At 38.5% G+C, this 20,993-nt stretch overlaps 1 protein-coding gene across 12 annotated transcripts in view; it reads left to right on the top strand.

Annotated features, from left to right (window-relative positions):
• Positions 1-20,993, top strand: part of ITSN2 (intersectin 2) — a 145,655-nt gene that overhangs the window by 56,625 nt on the left and 68,037 nt on the right. For 9 of the 12 annotated variants that reach the window (XR_007462358.1, XR_007462357.1, XM_049651948.1 and 6 more), the window contains 5 exons: positions 495-644; positions 3,249-3,389; positions 4,385-4,472; positions 8,456-8,595; positions 9,641-9,721. Coding sequence is in view for 10 of the 12 variants with exons in the window: in XM_049651948.1 (XP_049507905.1) it covers positions 495-644; positions 3,249-3,389; positions 4,385-4,472; positions 8,456-8,595; positions 9,641-9,721 (600 nt within the window). In the remaining 2 variants the exon portion in view is untranslated. The remainder of the gene's footprint in view (positions 1-494; positions 645-3,248; positions 3,390-4,384; positions 4,473-8,455; positions 8,596-9,640; positions 9,722-20,993) is intronic. The other 3 variants (XM_049651950.1, XM_049651956.1, XM_049651957.1) reach the window with 1 other exon arrangement.

Raw genomic sequence — 20,993 nt, forward strand, 5'->3', positions numbered from 1 at the left:
GAGACTGGGGAGTTTGAAGGTATGGAGGAGAAGCACGAGGGTGGGCTTGCGCAGGTCCTTGGGATAAATGGTGTCGTGTGGCATCCCTAAGAGGACTGGCTTTGTTTCAAGGGGCTTAGGATGGAGCACAGTAAATCATAGAGATACTGAAGTAATATCAGTAGAAGGGTTTTTCTTCCCTGATACCAGACTACAGGTGTGATTATTGCTATTAACGTTTATGTTTATGAAATTGTCCTTTGGTTTAAACGAAAAGTAACTAGAAACAAAGAGATGGTCCCAGGAAACAAATCAAAAAGTCTGATGGGTGATGTCGCTTTTGTGGAAGTCTATAGGTTAGGCCCACTGGTAAAACTGGGTTTGCCCAGGTACCCTTAGGCCCTGAAGCCCACTAAGTGCTAAACGCTGCCTCGCCTTTATCTTTGTCATCCCAGCAGTTTTTGAATGATGAAAAATTGTTAATTTAAAAGTCAAACTTAAGTCATTATTTTCAGGCAGCAAAACAGGAACTTGAAAGACAACGTCGTTTAGAATGGGAGAGGATTCGTCGCCAGGAGCTTCTCAATCAAAGGAATAGAGAACAGGAAGAAATTGTCAGGTTAAACTCTAAAAAGAAGAGTCTTCATCTCGAGTTGGAAGCACTGGTATGGCTGAAGTTTAAGTGAAATTTCCCTGAATGATACTAGAGTTACTTGTTGAAAAACGTCATTGTTTTTTAAACCTACCTCATGAATATATTAGGTGTTCATGTGATTATATCGTCACGTTTTCATGTGTGCTTAACAGTCTGGATGGTATAGTGTACTGAAACAGGATAGTGACTCAGAATGCTGGGAGTTACATTGTGGTCTCAGTTCAGAAGCTGACAAACCACGCATTCCTGGGCAAGACCTTTCCCTTCTCTGTGCTTCACTTTCCCCTTCTATAAAACAAAAGGCTGCACTAGTTCAGTAATTTTCATTTTCCAAATTGCTGTCTGGAAGACCCCACTCCAGTGGGGTAACCAGCAGTGGGAGAGGGGAGGCTAAGGCACTCCCCAGTGCTTCCCACCGTTCACAGCAGAGAAGCTCCACACTTACCTGCTTTGCTTTTATTGGAGCTTTATCTGAGATTTGCTTGGAAAAAGGGTTCTGCTTTTTAAAAAGACAAAAATGATTTGAAATTCCTGATCTAAATGATCTCAGGATTCCTTCCAGTTCCGTAGGACTGTGTGGTTCTTACCACTATGCTTACCAATGTTTACACATCAGATATCAGAGGGCCAAGTTGTTTAAAAGACTTTGTTGCAAATGAAAGGTAGGAAGGTATAAAGGGTGTTGGGAAAGTATACTTTTCTACTACAACCCTAGAATCCATAAGCCTGACCTGATGGTATAATAGGATTTTGCAAAAATGGTTGTGTAGCCTTGTTATAGAGCCAAGTATAGATCTTGTTTAGTTGGAGTCTCACATTTTATTTGGTTGATGACTTGAAATTAAAATTTTTAAAAATAGCAATATTTGTAATCATAAAGGTACTTCAAATGGATAGGAAAGTATATCACAATTATTGATCCTGCCATAGTACTACAAAACTGTCCTAAAAAACATTAACTTCTTTGTGTAGCTACTTGGGTATCTGTCTCAACCATTATTTTGACTCTATATTTTTCTTTAAAAATATAATGGGAGCCAGGGGTGCCTGGGTGGCTCAGTCGGTTAAGCGTCCGACTTTGGCTCAGGTCATGATCTCATGGTTCATGGGTTCAGGCCCTGCATCGGGCTCTGTGCTGACAGCTCAGAGCCTGGAGCCTGCTTTGGATTCTGTGTCTCCCTCTCTCTCTGCCCTTCCCCCACCCCTACCCTGTGTTTCTCTCTGTCAAAAATAAATATTAAAAAAAATTCTTTTTTAGTATATAGTGCGAAAGAATCCTAAGATTGATGGTTTTTTTCCCCCCAAGAACTTGGATTACATACCAAGAAGTAGCATAGATTAATGTGCAGAGTCTGGAAGGCCCAGAGCTTATACTTAACACATGCTGAAGATAAGTAACATGAAATCCAGGGTAGACACAACCTATTCCTATTCCTTTTAGCGTGTATTTCTCAAATATGAAGCATACTTCCCAGTAAAAACTTTATGAGTGATTTTTTTAAGCCTTATTTCTCATCCTCCCTTTACTGTATTAGTTTGCTAGGGCTGCCATAACAAATACCACAGACTGGGTGGCTTAAACAGCACAAATTAATTTTCTCACAGTTCTGGAAGCAGAAGTCCAAGATCAAGATGTCAGCAGGTTTGGTTACTTCTGAGACCTTTCTCCGTCGCTTGAAGATGGCTGCCTTCTTGCTGTGTCCTCACATGGCCTTTCCTCTGCCTGCGCATCTCTGGTGTCTGTTTCGTGTCCACATTTTCTAGCCTCATAAGTCAGATTATTTTAGGGCCCATTTATATATGACCTCATTTAACCTTATGATCTCTTTAAAGACCCTGTGTCCAAATACAATCACATTTTGAGGTCCTAGGGATTAGGACTTCAGCATAACTTTTTGGAGGGATACACTTCAGCCCATAATACCTCACCCTTCTCTCTAGCCTCCATTGAGAATCTCTGCTGTTGTTGCTTTTTTCCCCCATACTTCTCAGAAGAAGAGAAAAGGAATATTTGGTATGGGAGAAGAAAATTGTGGCCCAAAAGGCCCTGCTGGACCCTGTTTAATTGGAGGAAATTAGATGGCAGTGTGGAGGGTAGAAATAGAAGCGCAGAGAAGGTAATGCTAAAAGTCACATGTAGATGTTTATTTCTCATTATTCTTTGAAATTGTCTCTATTTTAATATGAATTAATGCCTAAATCCTGAATTCAGAAAAAATTCAGTGTGTTCTGTTTGTGCTTGCTCATCTTAACATATGGGCCCTTCTTATGCTCTGAGAATGGTATGTTTTCTGCTAACAACTTTGTAGTTAACAGATACAACTCTAGAACACATTCGACTTCCTTTGTTTTTGTAGGGTTTTTGGGGGGGTTTTTTTTGGTAGGCTCCACGCCCAAAGTCACCCTCAAACTTACGACCCTGAGATCAAGAGTTGCATGCTCTACTGACTGAGCCATCCAGGCAGGCATTCCCCATTTAGTTTTAGACATTTATCTAGACTGAGTATAAATGATAAATGACATTTAAAAGTTTAAATCAGGATATGATTCTCCTGACAGGAACATTTCCTATTAGCATCTTATGTTGCTGTGTATTTATATGCTCTTCCTATAGAATGGCAAACACCAGCAGATCTCAGGCAGACTTCAAGATGTCCGACTCCGAAAACAAACTCAAAAGACTGAGCTGGAAGTTCTAGATAAACAGTGTGACCTGGAAATTATGGAAATCAAGCAACTCCAACAAGAACTTCAGGTTAGTCCTTTGCTGCTGAATTGTCCATAAATATGAGCAGTCATTAATAATTCTTCCTGATAGAATAGTTTTCGCTTTAAGGGTGATGAACCTTTCTGAGTCTCTGATAGACTTCATTTCTAGAAGGATATAAGTATATACCATCTTGTATATTATATCAAGAAGCTCACATGCCCCCGAAAACTCTACTAGACCTCTGGTTAAATTCTACTTAATATTTGTACATAAATGGATGTTTATCACTTTGAGTTTTAAGTCTTTAATAAATGTGTAGATATACCTACATGTTAAACTAAGATTGTTGGTACTCTTTTAGGAAATTTTGACCTAACATTTTTCTTTTCAGAGTTGTGGTGAGAGTGTTAAATGTGTGTGCCCCTCAGGGACCTGGTAATCTCTTCTTTACTTGTGCAGTAGGGTCTAGTTCAGTTATTATGGGGACTCTGGAAGCATTCTGAATCTTTAGAGTCCTCTTACCAAAGTTACTGTTTCTGTATGGACTCGCAGTTAATCAACAGAGTCTTCTTCCTGTGTCACAGCAGGTACAGACAGGCCACATAACATTTCCTGTCTAATTTGAACCTGCTTCCCTAGTTATTCCTGAGTTATCAGTTTCTCTTTGATATTCATTCTGGGGTGTCATGACCTGCTTACAGATACCATTCAGTGCAGATACCAAAGGCACCTCTTAGCTTGTACCTGCTGTCATCCATCAGTATGCTGAAAACTGTAAGACTTTCAGACACACCCCATTCCTCACCCCCTTTTCTTTCCAGCCAGTCATTCATAAATGGGAATTCATGTTCAAATACTTGTATTTTAAGTCACACATAATTCCATTCTAGTTTATTCATAAAGTATAAGCAGTATTTTACAGCTACGTATTATTCCTATACTAAGTTTTAAGAGTGACTAAGTCATGTTTTTAAGTTTCCAAAAAATTTTCAGACAACGTGACAGAGTTTTAACCAGGCACTACTTTTTCTTTTTATAAGGATTATCAAAATAAACTTATCTATTTGGTACCGGAGAAGCAATTATTAAATGAAAGAATTAAGAACATGCAGCTTGGTAACACACCTGGTAAGTCTCTAAGGTTTGTTTTGCCTCTTCCATTCTTCTCTGCGTGAAGGTGCCAGTCATATTCTTGTGAAAATAGCATTATTTTGTTATAAATAACATTTTTTGTACAGTTAACATTTTCAAAATTATGTGAAAAAAATATCACAGATGTTAGAGCATTTTTACCAATAAAAAGTAAATAAAAATGAAATAAGTAATCATTGTGGTATGCCTTCCTATCTTGATAACATTTTATTTATATGTTTCAAATAAATATCAAATAAAATGTTAGACTATAATTAAATAAGATCTGGGTTTGGCTCTAACCCAAGACTGTATGTGCATTTTGGCAAAATCCTACCCTCATTGTAAAGAACTATTCGGGAGGAGATTTTGCCATGGGAGCAAAGCTGTGAGATTCTGGGTGATAGTCTACAGCAATGATGGCCTTAATAGATCCATAGAAAGAATTCATAGAAAGAATTTTACCAACTTGGCCCTGCCATTTTTGGAACAAAATATTCCAAGATAATTTGTGGGAAAGTAACATTTTTCTTGATCCAAGTCTCAACCAGAATATTGAAGAAAAGACCTCTATGTCAGATAGCATGCCAATAACAACATAGCAGAAGAAAGGTTTATTAAAGAAAAGTAAATCTGCAAGTACCGTGTTAGAACTAACTGAAGTAGTCTAAATGTCTCCCTTTGAGTATCTGTCAGCCTTTCCATTCCAGGATTATTATACTTTTGACTCTTTAAGAAGTCCAATAAATAGCATCCCTCATCTTTGCCCAAGTGAGGCAAAAGAGCAAGACATATGAGAGACCAAAATATCACCTCATTTTTGGTAAAGCTCATATTGGACAGCCTGGCTTATTTGTCAGTGTGACAGATACACCTGTAAAACCAAGTAGAACAAGCTTCCTGTGGGCAGTTCAGTCTCAAGAATACAAGGGTGCGGGCATCTGGATGGCTCATTCGGTTAAGCGTTTGACTCTTGGTTTTGGCTCAGCTCATGATCGCACAGTTCATGAGTTCGAGCCACAGAGCCTGCTTCAGATCCTCTGTCCCCCTCTGTCTTCCCCCTGCCAAAAGTAAATAAACATTAAAAAAAGAAAAAGAACACAAAGGACTGGAAGGGTCTAGGCTGTGTATGCCCAAGTCCTTATCTTGAGCTCAGCCGTGACTGAAGGGGTGGAAAGAAGCTGAGAATGTTCTCTTAGTGAAGGGCCCTTTGCACGGAAGAAACACCAGGAATAGAGAATTTTACTGTTGTGAACTCTTCCTACTATGTCCCCCACCTTCCACTGAAATAGTCTCTCCATGTCTCTTCTCAGACTGTCTTCTTACACATAAGTATTTTCTTGGCTGCTCAGAATATATCAATCCCCACCTCACCCCTCCACAGGCATTCCAGGGGCAAGGTGAGCCAGCCCTCCTGATCTGTACAGTCACAGAAAGGATAGCATCAACTCTCATTGTTTTAGTATTTGGATTGTGAATGGAATGTGGAATATATCTTATTGGGGACCTGGTAGAGCTACTCTTTCTCTGTAGAATGTGATCCAGTTCAGCTGTTATTATAGTTATCCAGTTCAGGGGTGCCTGAGTGGCTCAGTCCGTTAAGTGTCCGACATTGGCTCAGGTCATGATCCCACGGTTCGTGAGTTCAAGCCCCGCATCGGGCTCTGTGCTGACAGCTTAGAGCCTGGAGCCCGCTTCAGATTCTGTGTCTCCCTCTGTGTGCCCTTCCCCTGCTCACACTCTGTCTCTCACATTGTCTCAAAAATAGATAAACATTAAAAAAAATTTTTTTTATAGTTATCCAGTTAAAATAGGAAGCTTTTGTTTGGAATTTGCAAAGTACCCTGTATCCCTTAGATTCCTCTCTCCATCTCTGTTGCCATTTAAGATTACCAACCATAGGCCCAGCACCATGCTAGGCAATTTTCATGCATTATTTCTCTTAATCTTTGCAACAGCCCTGTGAAGTAGTTATTGTTATTCCCTTTGTGCAGCTTAGCAAAACTGAGGCTCAGAAAGATTAAGTAGCCCAAGATGGTGGAGTAATGGTTCTCAAATTCTTGTCTAAGTCTAAAGCCCACTGTGCCACCACATTGTCTGTCTTGATTTTCAGTTGCCTAACAAGGTGTTCATAGATATGATATATTCGAATTCAGTATTAAAACATCTGTTACTATTGATGCTCATTTTGAAGAGTACTAGGAATGTATACTAACTTATTTTTTCCACATTGCTTGTCTCCGAACTCAACTAGATTCTGAACTACTTGAGGATAGGACCCATGCCTTACTTATCCTTCTTTTTTACCTGCTATTGCACATAGTGCAGGGCCTTGTACATAGCAGATGTGTAATTTAATGATAAAATATTTGTTGAAATATTGGAAAAGCACTAGAGAATGATAAGAGAACTTAGCAAGGTGTCTGGATAAAAAGTGAGCCTATAAAAATCAGTAACTTTACACTGTATCAAAAGTATTTAATTAGAAAATGTTATGAACAAATCTCATTTACATTAGCATTCTCATTATTATGAATAAAGAAATCTACAGCTGTAAAATTTTACTGATATAAAAGATTCCTGGATAAGTATGTGCGTGTTATATTCCTGAATGATCTAGCTCAGTGTTGTAAAGATGTCAGTTTTCTACTACTTTGTCCATACATTCAGTTCCATTGAGGTTTAATTGAAACCTGGCAAGATAATTCACAGATTAACCCAGAAGAGAAAATATGCAGGATTAGGCAAGACTTGAAAAAGAGTAACATTGATGCGGGGAAAACATTAGCTCTACCAGGTATCAAAACATAAGTTAGGAAAGCTCTAGTCCCTAAAGTAGTGTATTATTGATCAGAAAGAAGACATAGAATAATGGAACTGAATAGAGGGTCTAAAAACAGGTCTGTATGTATCTGACCGTTTAGGATACGATAAAGTTGACATTTAACACCAGTGGGGAAAGCACGGGCTGTCAGTAATCACCATCACTTCAGTTAGTGGTCTGGGGCACTTGCCTATCCGAAAGAGGGGGGCGGCTCTTTACCTCACTGTATATACAGAAATAAATTCTAGGTAAAATAAGAGGGTAAATATAAAAAGCGACTCTAGAAAATATGTTACAAAAACAAAGGAAAACATTTGTATGATCTTGGTGTCAGGAAAGTTTCTTCAAATAATACCTAGAGCTATGAAGCAAAATATTTACAGATTTTATGACATAAAAGTGAGCTTTTTCATGATGAAAGACATCATAAATAGTAAAACATTTGAAATACATATAGTACAACAAGAATTTGGAGCTTCTGCAAATCACAAATTAAGACAGCCCAATGGGAAGAAAAAAGGCAGTGGATGAGGTGAGGCAATTCAAGAGAGTGGCCAATAAGCCTATAAACAGGTGTTGATTTGATTTTAGTTGTTACCAAGAAAATACAAATTAAAATAACAGTGAGGTTTCATTTTTTTGCCAGTTAGAGAAAATGAAAAAAGATTGGGACTATCCATTATTGATGAGGGTATGCAGAAGCAGATACTTGGGTGTCATTTTGTGTTGGTGCCCCTTTGTACAAGTATAGTTTGGCAGTTTCTCTCAAATTTGAAGTGTTCAAGTCCTTTTACATGGCAATTCTTTCACCTCTTAGCCATATAAAATACTTCCATGAGTACTTTAAAATGCATGTGTAAGGATAGTTATTGCAGCATTTTTATGAAGATAGTAGAAAATTAGAAACAACCTAATGCCAATCAAAAGGGAATAGTTATATAAATTGTGAAACAGCCATAATGTAGACTACCATGGAGAAATTGTATGTCTTTTTTTATCCAGTGTTACTGAGAAGTAATTGGCATACATCACTGAATAAGTTTAAGGTATACAGCATAAGGGTTTGGCTTAGATACATTGTGACAGTATAAGTCACTTACCAATAGCGACATAAGAAATTTTACCAAATGTAAACTACCTGATGTTTATATTTCAGATTTAGGGATTGGTTTGCTTCATAAAAAATCATTGGAAAAGGAAGAATTATGCCAAAGACTTAAAGAACAATTAGATGCTCTTGAAAAAGAAACTGCATCTAAGCTATCTGAAATGGATTCATTTAACAATCAATTAAAGGTATTTATTTTCTGTTATATTCATTTGTAGTTACTGCCTTCTTACCTTCCTCTTTTTGATTTAGTGGAATAAGTAACTAAAGCTATTATTGTTATATGTAGTGTATTCCCGTAATTTATCTTATAATTTGAGCGATACCAGATTACAAGATTGCTTTTAATGTTCTCTGTAGATATTATAAATACTGTTATGTAGTGAAACCTATCATTTATCATAGTTTCCAGTTCTTGACTATTTTTATTGCTATCTATACATTTTTAAGGATAGTTGCCTTTATCAGTATTAGAAAACTGATCTCAGCCAACATGATCTTAGGCAAAATTCTAAGATGGTAGATATGGAAAATTGAAACTCATTCTGGTGATAGAGGCTTTTATAACACACTAGATTTTTTTTTTTTTGTTTCTTTGTTATGATTTAATTAACCTTTGTGAAGTAATGCAATAATCAGTGAAATCCAAAGCATAACCTGGCACTCTGAACTTTGCATGAAAAGTAAGTTCACGATTCATTATTTGCCGTAGTGGCAGAGCAGATGCCCAGAGTACCTACTGTATGCTTACCATTCTTTGCAGTGTTAGCAGTATGATGAAGCCATAGCTATGAAAGCTGTATTAAAAGGTAAAAACCTTCTAGGTTTTTAGAATGCTGACGGGCCAGCGTTCGAATTTGGGAATAGTCTCAGTGATTTCTTTGCTAACTGAATGTAAAGTTTTCGGAGCCTAAAGTATTCCATGTTTTTCAGGCAGCCATCCACCTCTTCATGTGACTTTTGCTGACTTATTCAGAGTAATAGTACACCAACTATAGAGTGAATATTATAAAGAAAAGAGACCACGCTGGCTTCAGTTAAGGAGGGGAAATTTTAGGCAAATAATGTTGATAGTACATTTTACGCAAGCATATATTTTGTAGAAAATAATTTAAAGAAAACCAAGTAATTTGTCATTGATGGACAGACAAGCCAGCAAAGTTATCTTCCCTACATTATTTTTTTTTAATCTGTACATAGTTTAATTGGCTTTTTATCTGCCTTATCTTACAGTGTGGGAATATGGATGACTCTGTTCTGCAGTGCCTTTTGTCTCTGCTAAGCTGTCTCAACAACCTCTTCCTCTTACTTAAGGTTATTTTCTAATATCTAGCTCCTTTTCTTTGAGTTACTTTACTGTTTTCTTTTCTTAAAAACTGGACTATTCTTTGCATTTATCTGAGTATCTTTGTTTGAAATAACATACACAATGTAGACCTTTTTTCTTTCTGCTTGCTTGAATAGCCTTCTGCTGTCTAACTGCCTGTTTGAGTCTAATGCCAGAAATTCGTAAGGTTGCCCAGAGTAACCTGTCTCATGAGGAGCCCAAGACACTCAAAAATCCCTCAAAATTCCCTTAAAACGTCCCTGTGCATTGGGTTAACTGCTGGGATGATTACTGAGTCAATAAAAAAGAAAGCTAAGGGAATGTGAATTTAAATCATTTACCCATATCACTGGAAATCATTGTTTAAAATAAAAGTTATACTTTCTGAAATACAGAGCAAGGTTATGTCATGTATATACCAGGCTGCTTCCTAATGCTGCTGTAAAGAAAAATCTGAAAGAACCAGTAGTGCAGGGTGGCCTTAGTTACGTCTGGTTACCAGGCCTCATGTTTAGAATGCTTGCCCTTCGGATAAAAATGTTTAAGTCATATACATAAATAGTTCACCTTGTCATTTGTAGCACATAGAGTATTTCAAATACTCCATGAATTCCTGTTTTAATATAATTTAAAGAAAGATGCTTTGCATTTAGCACTTGCTGACCCTAGATTTTGAGTGTTCATTCTACTCCCTTCTACTATGGATGGCAGTAGGCAGTTGCATGTATATGTATATGTCTTCACACACAGTGAAGACAGGAACATGATAAGTAGAATTCATTTGTTATTTAAGCAAAGGTAGGGCAAGTTGGAAAGATAGTATCAGCTTTTTCTTTATAGCGTAAATGGCCAGAATATCTGGTCTTAGAACTTCTACTATAGGTTGCATAGAAATTTCAACCTAAGTTTCTTCGTCTATAAAATGAGGTTTGATGATGATTTATGGACTGTACTCACACACATAAGCCTGATTATTTCAGTTAGCATTTGATTCTTCACAGGCCAGCAGATTATTCTTGTCTCTTTTTTTACTTTCTTCCTTCTGCTTCCTGCCTTCCAGCCTTTCACTGCTTATTGATAACTTTCATCAGAGGCAATTTAGGAAATTAAAAGGGGATGAGAACTGTAGTCATCATTGCAAAGCAATGCGGAGCAGTTGGTTAATATATTGCTGAAAACTATCCATTGAATTGTCAGTGAGACCTTTGCAGACCTTATTACATTGCCAGTTTAGTTATGTGAGCAGAAGCTGGCCTGCACAGATCAGGAATGAACGGGAGTTGAGGAAGGGCTGAGTATGAACAGCTTTGGGAGGAGAATGCAAAGAAAGCCTGAGGTCAAAGGAAAACCTTTTTTTTTTTGGTTTCAGAAAAACTTGAAGGACAAAGGATACAAACTTTCCGTTATGCAAGATGGATAAGTTCTGGGATCTGTTGTACAGCGTGGTGACTATAGTTAGCAATATCCTGTTGTACACTTGAGATTTGCTAAATAGGAGAGAAAATGGTAACTATGTGACATAGGGATGTTAATTAACTTGGTTATGGTAATCATTTCACAGTATATACTAATATTGAAACATCAAATTATATATCTTTTTTTTTTTTTTAATTTTTTTTTTAACCTTTATTTATTTTTGAGACAGAGAGAGACAGAGCATGAACGGGGGAGGGGCAGAGAGAGAGGGAGACACAGAATCGGAAGCAGGCCCCGGGCTCTGAGCCATCAGCCCAGAGCCCGACGCGGGGCTCGAACTCACAGACCGCGAGATCGTGACCTGGGCTGAAGTCGGCCACTTAACCGACTGCGCCACCCAGGCGCCCCAAATTATATATCTTAAACATGTATAATTTTTATTTGTCAGTTATATCTCAGTAAAGCTTGGAGGTGGGGAATAATTGGGACCACACTTGGAGATGGTATCAGCTTTCTGTGAGGTAGTTGGTTACATGGTGAAGAGATAGCTTCTGTTAGGACAGAGGAATGGAAATGGAGAAAACAGAGCTGGTTAGGTAACTCACCACATCTGTCTTAATGATGATTGCCTGGCTCAAGCCAATATCTCATTGCTGAATTCCCAGCACCTACATGGATCATATACATGAAATGTAGTGGGTGGCAAGAAATACTTGTGGAATGAATGAATGGTTTTGAATGTTCTCAGAAAATATGCAGCATTTAGGGTTAGTATATGGAGTGAGTTTATGGGGAAAAAAGGTAGAAACAAATTTACCAAAAAACAGCAGAGAGCCATGTATCCCAGATGCCAGCAACACTTGTGACTCCATGTATTTTTTCTGCTAAATAAAGGCTATTTTTTAAATGGGAAAAAACAAAAACAAAAACACCTTGAAGGAGACTGAGGAGAGAAAGGGAGAAAGGTAGTGAGAGATTGAGTGAGAGATATGAGGTGGTAGTAACTGATAGAGTCCTAGGGAACCAGATTGAGATAGAATCCAGAGCCTGGATTTAAGGATTAGATAAAAAGACTTTGACTGTAGCATATGGAGAAAAGATGAGTGTGGATACAGCTAAATTTGCTGGTGGAGAGTAGGAAGCTGACAGCTTCAAGACTTAAAATCAGAAGCAAGTTGGACCATTACAAGGAATCTTCCTGGGTAGTTGAGGACATGGAATAATTCCAACTGGATAGAAGAAGATGGGTGCAGCTGCAGGAAGTTTTATTGATTTTTGAGATGGAAAGATGAGGGAACTCTAATGAGGGAGATTTAATGAGGCAAGATTATTAGCTGGTAGTGAGAATGGATGGAAGATTAGGAAGTTGCAAGAGAGAGAAGTAGGCCTGGTGAGGAATAGACATCTTGGTGAGGGTAGGGGGTGCACAATTAGTAGAGGAAAACAGTAGATGTGCTGAGCAATGTTGGGTGCCTGTTTGAAGTTGGAGGTCATGAATATAAATTGAAAACAGCATACCTGGGGCACATGGGTGGCTCAGTCAGTTAAGCGCTGACTTTAGTTCAGGTCATGATCTCATAGTTCATGGGTTTAAGCCCCATGTCAGGCTCTGTGCCGATAGCATGGAGCCTGGACCCTGCTTCAGATTCTGTGTTTCCCTCTCTCTGCCCCTTCCCCGCTCGTGTGCTGTCTCTCTCTCCAAAATAAACATCAAGGGGTGCCTGGGTGGCTCAGTCAGTTAAGCGTCCGACTTCGGCTCAGGTTGTGATCTCGTGGTCCGTGAGTTCGAGCCCCGTGTCGGACTCTGTGCTGACAGCTCAGAGCCTGGAGCCTGTTTCAGATTCTGTGTCTCTCTCTCTGACCCTCCCCCGTTCATGCTCTTTCTCTCTCTCAAAAATAAATGTTAAAAAAAATTTTTTCTTTTAAATAAATAAATAAACATCAAAAAATAATAAATTTAAAAAGAAAAGAAAACAACATACCTAACTGTATGCTTGGGATGAGCACAAGGAAGGCTAATGAAGTAGGTTCATAGGTTCATACAGGTTTGAGGGGTTTTGTTTGTTTTAGAATTTTTTTTAACATTTATTTATTATTGAGAGACAGAGACAGAGCATGAGGATGAGAGGGGCAAAGAGCAAGGGAGACACAGAATCCAAAGCAGGCTCCAGGCTCTGAGCTGTCAGCACAGAGCCCAACGCAGGGCTCGAACCCATGAACTGTGAGATCATGACCTGAGCTGAAGTCAGAAGCTTAACCAACTGAGCCATCCAGGCGCCCCAGGTTTGAGGTTTTAATAGACGTGACAACGAGGCAGGGGGACAGGGAGTTGCAGATCTTGACACACTAATTACAGTAAAGGTGAACTCTGAAATATGGGCTGGACAAGTAGGAGTATGAGGAGAGGAAGGGGTGCTGATGAAAAAGGAGAGAATGATGGGGTCAAGAATGGAGGTCTTAGGTTGGAAAACTGTTGAAATGGGTGCACCAGGTATAAGAAAAGCTTGAAGGATAAGAACTTCTGTTTGAAGAATGAGATATTTAATCAGTAGTTCTGTTTCTAATGATGACAAGATTCAAGGTATAATAATGCAAATGGCGGATTAAATAGAGTATAAAAGGGAGAGTTGAGGTTTTGATCGAGTCCATGTGGATTTCAAACCCTTGGAGTAGTGAAGATTAATGAATGAGGATCAGACCAGATTATCAAGAAATGACAATAAAGAAGAAGAAGAGGGGGTGTTGCAAGATGGTGTGAGCCTCAGAAAAGCGTTAGTTTGTAAGAGTGAAGAGAATGGTCTGGAAATGGCAGTGAAGAGCAAGGAAAATAACTTTAGTTCTCCCTTCACCCTGATGTAAATGGAATATGTGGTGATAAACTGAGAGGGAAATCGAGGAAAGGCATGTCTTAAGGGATCAGCCAAAAGGGCAAAGAGCTAAGGGAGTTTCTGTTCAGAGATGTGTGGATATTTGGGGAACTTCCTGACCACAAACAGGAAGTTCCTGGGCAGTGCAAGGGTTTGAGGAGAGAAAGGGTGGGGAATTGGGTCAGATCAAGAGATAAACAGCATTCTAGAGATGAGAATTTAGGTGGTAAAGGATGACAAGGAAGGCCAGGTGGGTTGACAGGTGAGATAGAATTGGTCTCTGGTGTCGGAGGAAGACAGGCAGTGAGTTCTAATGTGTGGTCTTTGAGACAGTGTTTGGAGTGATCACTGCTTTAGCCTACTTGTGGTGAAATGGAAGCATAAAATTGTAAGTTTGTTTTCTGAAGATACTGTGTTCTTCTGGACCCTGTAATGTTCCTGTACAGGATCAGTGGTAATTTTTACTCTTGCTCAAGTCACACTAGGACACATAGCACAGCCAGTGGATTCAAAGGTGAGATATTTGACAGGCCCTTATTCCATTAAGGAAATTCACACACTGTCCTGTCTTTAGCATTGAGTTGCAGTGAAAACAGTCGTGGCCATGGAGTCTGAAGAAATGAGTCCTGGTCCTATCCATACCACTTGCTAGCTGTGTAACTGTCATTTAACCTCAAAATTTTGCTTTCTTCAGTTACAGCTGACAATATGTGCTCTGCCTTCTTTGCAGTCTTAGGACAATTAAATGAGATAGCATATATACAGAAGTGCTTTGTGAACTATTATGTGCTATACAAATCTTTTTATTGTTCTTATCAGGGTAGGGATTATCCTGAATCTCCACAGTACTTTTAGTGCATTGGAAGGTCACCACTGCTGACTTGGGATAATGATTGAGGAGATCCTATTCCTTGGAGAGAAAGTGTCAACTCCAGAATTGTGGCTTATCGTAGACCTCTATTCTAAACCTTTCCGTTGGGACTTTTGTCATTCTGGCCTTGCTGACTAGTCCTCAGTTACTGTAGACAGTGCTTCTAAAATTGAATTTTACTGATGGCTCATCCGATTCAGGATGGAGGCAGGTGATCTCTCTTGTTGGTTAACAAGCTCTGAGAGAATCGGTACACTGGGTTGGTAAATGGTCATCACTTACGCTTGATGTTGCCTCTTATTCAGAATACTGCTTTTATGTTCTTGCATCACAGTCACCCCCTTTAGAACAGACATGAAATATTGTTTGTTTCAATTCCCTTTAAATCATTTAATCTTAGAAATGTTTCCTAGCTAATAAAAGATATTTTAGTAATTTATCTGACAGTGAGTTTAAGTGAAAGTAAGTATAGAATCTGGTATGTGCAGGAATTTGAATGGCATGGTGGAGGTAGTTCAAAACTAGGCAAGTCCCTTAATCATCTGAGCCTCAGAAGTGGTCACCACCTGGGTGGCCCAGTTGGTTGAACGTCCAACTTCATGATCTCGCGGTTTGCGAGTTCAAGCCCCTCATTGCTCTCTCTGCTGTCAACACAGAGCCTGCTTTGGATCCTCTGTCCCCTTCTCTCTCTGCCCCTCCCCTGCTTACTCTCTCTGAAAAATAAAAATAAACATTTTTTTTTAATTTAAAAATCTTTTAAAAATGGATGATCATTGTATCTATTTTACGAGAACACTATTGAGATCAAATGTAGGTGTTATGTGTAACAGCACATTAAAGTGCTACACAGATGTTCAGGGGGCTTAGGGGATGTTAAGTTTGAGGAGCTAATTTGCATTCTATGATTTTTTTCTTTTTTAAAAATTTTTTTAATGTTTATTTTTGAGAGAAAGAGTGTGAGCAGGGGAGGGGCAGAGAGAGAGGGAGACAGAATGCAAAGCAGGCTTCAGGCTCTGAGCTGTCAGCACAGAGCCTGACGCCGGTCTCGAACCCACAAACTGTGAGATCATGACCTGAGCTGAAGTTGGACATTTAACTGACTGAGCCACCCAGGCGCCCCTATGATTTTTTTTTTTTTCATGACTGGTAACATTTTGTCCTGATTATGTGACATTATTCAGCTGAGTTGTATTTTGTCAGTTGAATCTCTTTTATGTCTTGGCCTTTGGAAAGAACATCACATGCTTTCTTTAAGCAAAATCAGAATATAAGATTGCTTCCTGTCACTTAGGAGATATTCAGTATTGGTGGTTAAAGTTCAGTGAGTTACATCTTTCACTTCTATCAGGATGGTAGAAGAAAGAAGTACTCTGAGAAATGAGAACAATTGAAGTAGATGCTGGATTTAAACATTTTTGTGAGTGCTTTGTTGAGCCCTGTTGAGGTACACTTGGGTCCAAAACTAAGTAAACCAATCCTAACCAAGTGGTCAAGTATAACATTACCAAAATGGTGCAAACCAACTTTTTGTCTCCTGATATGTTGCACTGAAAGAAACACAACATCATGTCTATACTGTTTCTGCCAAAAATATTTGATCTAGGTGTAAGGAAGTAATTAGACATGCCCAAATTGTCTCTAAAAATGTGAATCTCACAAAAGATGGAGGCAAGTTTCCAGATTTAAAGAGACCAAAGAGCCATGACCGAAGGGCACTTCATGAGCCATGACTGAAGGATCGTGACAGCGAAACGATCCCTTGATTGGATCATGGATCAGAAAACTATTATTGAGGACAGTATTTACACTAGTGGGGACATTTTTTAATATAAACTCTGTATTAAGTGACATTTTATGGCTGTGTTAAATTTCTTTAGTTTGGTACTGGCATTGGCCTTGTAGTTATGTAGACTAATGATGAAGTATCTGAAGGCATCAGTGTCTTCAACTTAATCAAATTTCCTGTATGTTTGAAAGTTTTCAAAATAAAAAAGCAGAGAAAAATTTAGAATGGCAAAATGTCAAGTGTTTGAAAAATGAAAAAGTAGATAAAGTGTGTTTTCAAGTTATAAGGGTACTAAGTAGATTAACCAGGGGTAGATATCAACACTGGGCAATGGAGAGGGAGGGGGATAGTGTAAATGAGCAGATTACTCATCTGGCATACCAGGTGTCAGTAGCCATTTTCTAATTCATAAATGAAGATCTATTAATATTAGCCAAGTTTTATGAAGGGCTTTCTCTGGGACTGACACCATTCTGTCTTATTTATATTAACTTATTAATCCTTACCTTAACCCCGTGATGTAGGTAGATATTATTATTCTCCACATTTCACATAGAAGTAAATTAAGGCTCAGAAGTTGAGTCATACAGCTTGTAAGTGTAAGAGCAGAATTTCAACCCAAATAGTTAGCATTTGACCTTAAATGGTTATATTGGGAGGAAAAAAGATGAAAATTTCTAAGCTAAGCATTCAACTTGAGAAGCTACAAAAAGGCTAGCATAATAAAGCAAAAAAAGTAGAAGGAAATTCATGAGAGAAAAGACAGACATTTAATACAAAGAATCAAGAAAGCCAGTGTTTGAGTCTTTTAAAGATTAATAAAATGAAACCTCTGGCAAGACCGATTTTAAAAGAAAGTGGAAATAACGAAAATTATTCATTAGGAGTGAAAAGGAAATACAATTAAATATGCTGCAAACATAAAAAGAAAAGGATATTATGACAGATTTTTGCACATAAATATAAAAACATAGATGAAGTTACAACTTGCCAAAACTGACTCAAAATATAAAGTGTCTGGGTAGCTCTATCATCATAAAATATTTTATTTTATTTAAAAAATTTTTTTTTAATGTTTTTATTTATTTTTGAGACAGAGAGAGACAGAGCATGAGCAGGGGAGGGGCAGAGAGAGAGGGAGACACAGAATCTGAAGCAGGCTCCAGGCTCTGAGCTGTCAGCACAGAGCCCAACGCGGGGCTCGAACTCACACACCGCGAGATCATGACCTGAGCCGAAGTCGGACGCTCAACCAACTGAGCCACCCAGGCGCCCCATCATAAAATATTTTAAATCTATAGTTTGAAATCTTCCCTAAATGAGAATCCAGACCCAGAGTTTTTACTGAAGGAACAAGTAAATCTAGTCTTATACAACGGTTCTGAAATACAGAAAATGTGGGAATATTCCCAACTTATATGAAGTTATCATAAACATATCAAAACCTGATAAGAACAGTATGAGAAAGCATAACTATGAGCCAGTTTAACATAGAGATAAAAGTTCTAAACAATATTAAAAAGATGAATGCAGAATTTATTAAAAAAAGGATAATCCATAGTGACCACAAAATTGGATTTACCTTAGTCATGCAAAGATGGTTTGACATACAAAAATGTGTAGTTTGCCATATAAACAGATTAAAGGGGGAAAAATGGTATATATCTCATTCGATGCAGAAAAGGCATTTGTAAAATTTAATATCCATTCATGATTAAAACATGAAAAACTTATTAGCAAATTAGGAATAGAACTTCCTTAACCTGAAAAAGCAGATCTGTCATTCTATTAAGACTGCAGTAGTTCTGTCCATAGTTACTTCATTAGTTTACTTGTTCTGAGTTAACTGATATATTTAACCAGGGCCTCCTGGAGGGGGTGACTTGATCCAGAGGAGTGAGTCTAGTGCTAGGAATTGCTAAGATCACTGCAGTCAAGCAGAGGAAGTTTCTGGCAAGACTTACGGTGCTCTTCAAAATGTTATTAGTATGTATAGACTATTGTTTATGCATTCTCATGCATCCAATAAATACTAATTAAATATCCACACTATCCCAGGCCCTCTTGGGTGGGGATGCTTTGATGAAAGACAGTCCTGTTGTCAAGAAACTGACTCCAGTGAAGGGGGCAACCGTACAGTCAGAAGATGCTGACTTTGATAGAGGGAGGGGCACTGGATGCCTTGGGGATCAAGGGAAGCTCATGAACTCAGCCACTGGAGGAATGGAGCTCATAAAGAAAGACTTAGAGCGGTATCTTACAGGACAAATTGGAGGGCTAACCTTGCAACGATAAGATCAGACATTAATTTGGCTCCTTTTTACTCTCCTTTTAAACTTCCGATTCCCCTTCTTTAGGACCTCAGCCAATAATAATAGCTAAAATTATTATGAACTTAACATGTGCCCTGCACAGTTTGTAAGCACTTTGTGTGTATTAACCCATTTAATCCTCACAAGAACATTGTGAGACATGTATTATAATTACATTTTACAAATGGGGAAACGGCTGAGTGACTCTCCTAAGGTTCCTCAGCTCATCACTGACAGAGCCTGATTCAGACCTCTGCTCCCAGAGTCCTTATCACTAAAGCAAACTGCTTCTCCATAGACTGTAACCACCATTATTCTTCTGCTTTTCACTAGAATTTGGAGAAAGATACAACCAAGGGAACTATAGAAGCCGAGATTTGTGGAAACTGCTCTGAATGCAGTATTTGTGTTGTTATTGGCTCAAGCTGCCCATCTTGATCTCAGACATTTTGGACATAGTCTTCAGACACCACGTTGTACTCAAATCTATTACTTCAATCAAGTTAAAAGGGTTCACCTATAAAATATTTTATTTCTGGAAAGAAATTGAGTTTGGGTTTTTGGAATTTTTTTGTTTTGGAAGATTTTTTGTTTGGAGTTTCATTATTGTGTGTGTGTGTAGATACCCCCAAAACATTTTTTACCAAAACGTTCTACCAAACACAGTTAACCCTTGAGCAACATGGGTTGGGCGCCAATGCCCAATATAGTTGAAAATCTGCATACAACTTTTTGACTTCCCCAGAACTTAACTACTAAGAGCCTACTGTTAACCAGACATCTTACCTGTAACAGAAACAGTGATTAACCCAGATTTTATGTTATATGTATATTATGCTATATTCTTAAAATTAAGCTAGAGAAAAGAAAATGTTACTGAGAAAATCATAAAGAGAAAACACATTTACATTATTATGCCATATTTATTTTAAAAAATCTGTGTATACGTGGACATGCAGTTCAAATCCAGTTGTTTGAGGGTCAGCTGAACTGTTTATTTAAGGTCTCACCTTTGCCATGAAACCTCTTTTGATTACTTTAAGGTTTGGGGGGGGGGGGTTGGTTTGTGCTTTTATTTCCTCTTCCATATTCCAGCCTTTTTGTACTCTCTTGTTCAGGATTCTGTAGATTCCATGTAAAAGAAAGTCAGTTCAAAATAGTTAAGCTAATGAGAGTAGTTACTGGCAGAGTACCAGGACTGCTGACTGAGTCAGTAGAAGCACTCCTGGGCAGGGGCAGTTCTAAGACACAGGAATGCACTTGGAGATTCACTTCCCCCAGTCCTCCCTCTCTGCCTCCAGTCTTTGCTTCTCTCTTTTCTGTGTTGATTTCATTTCTACCCCAATGGCTACACTGTAGTGGGGCATCTCCAGGTTTAGCTTCAGTTTAATGAGCTTCAAGCAGGAAAGATTTCTTTCTCCCCTCTTCAGTCTGTCCGAATCTCAGCAGAGGATTCTGGCCCAGCTTGGATCAGATGTCCTTTGGACCAGTCATTCTGGCCAAGGAGGTGGGTTGCTCTGATGGGTTCAGCCTAAATTAAATGACTGCACCCCAGTGGGAGTGAGAGGAGCACTGAATTTGACAGATTTATCACAACCATATCAAACAGGGTTGGAGCAGGTACTTGGGAAAGGTGCTTTTAGAAGAAGATATAAGGAAAAATGCTGAACAGATAACCACAGGTTTCCACTAAGGCACTGAGCTCTATCCCACATTTTGGCACTTTTTGCTGCTTTGAGATAAGTGAGCTCTTTGAAAGCAAAGACTGCAGCCTTGAGAGTAGAGGGCCCTCGATTTGATCCCCTGCATATCTGTGCAGCACTGCATAGAACTTAGATGCTCAATAAACAAGTGTTTATTTCAATTCCTGTTTGGAATACTTTTCGTTATTTTGGCTCTCTCTAGTCAAGGATGTCATGGCAGACATCCTTTCCATTTTTAGTTTTAACTGAATTATTCAATAATTGTTGATGGGTTGTTAATTGTTAAAAAGTTATGGGTAACTTG

Source organism: Panthera uncia (genome assembly GCF_023721935.1).
Source record: "Panthera uncia isolate 11264 chromosome A3 unlocalized genomic scaffold, Puncia_PCG_1.0 HiC_scaffold_12, whole genome shotgun sequence".
In the NCBI taxonomy this organism is placed as follows: Eukaryota; Metazoa; Chordata; class Mammalia; order Carnivora; family Felidae; genus Panthera; species Panthera uncia.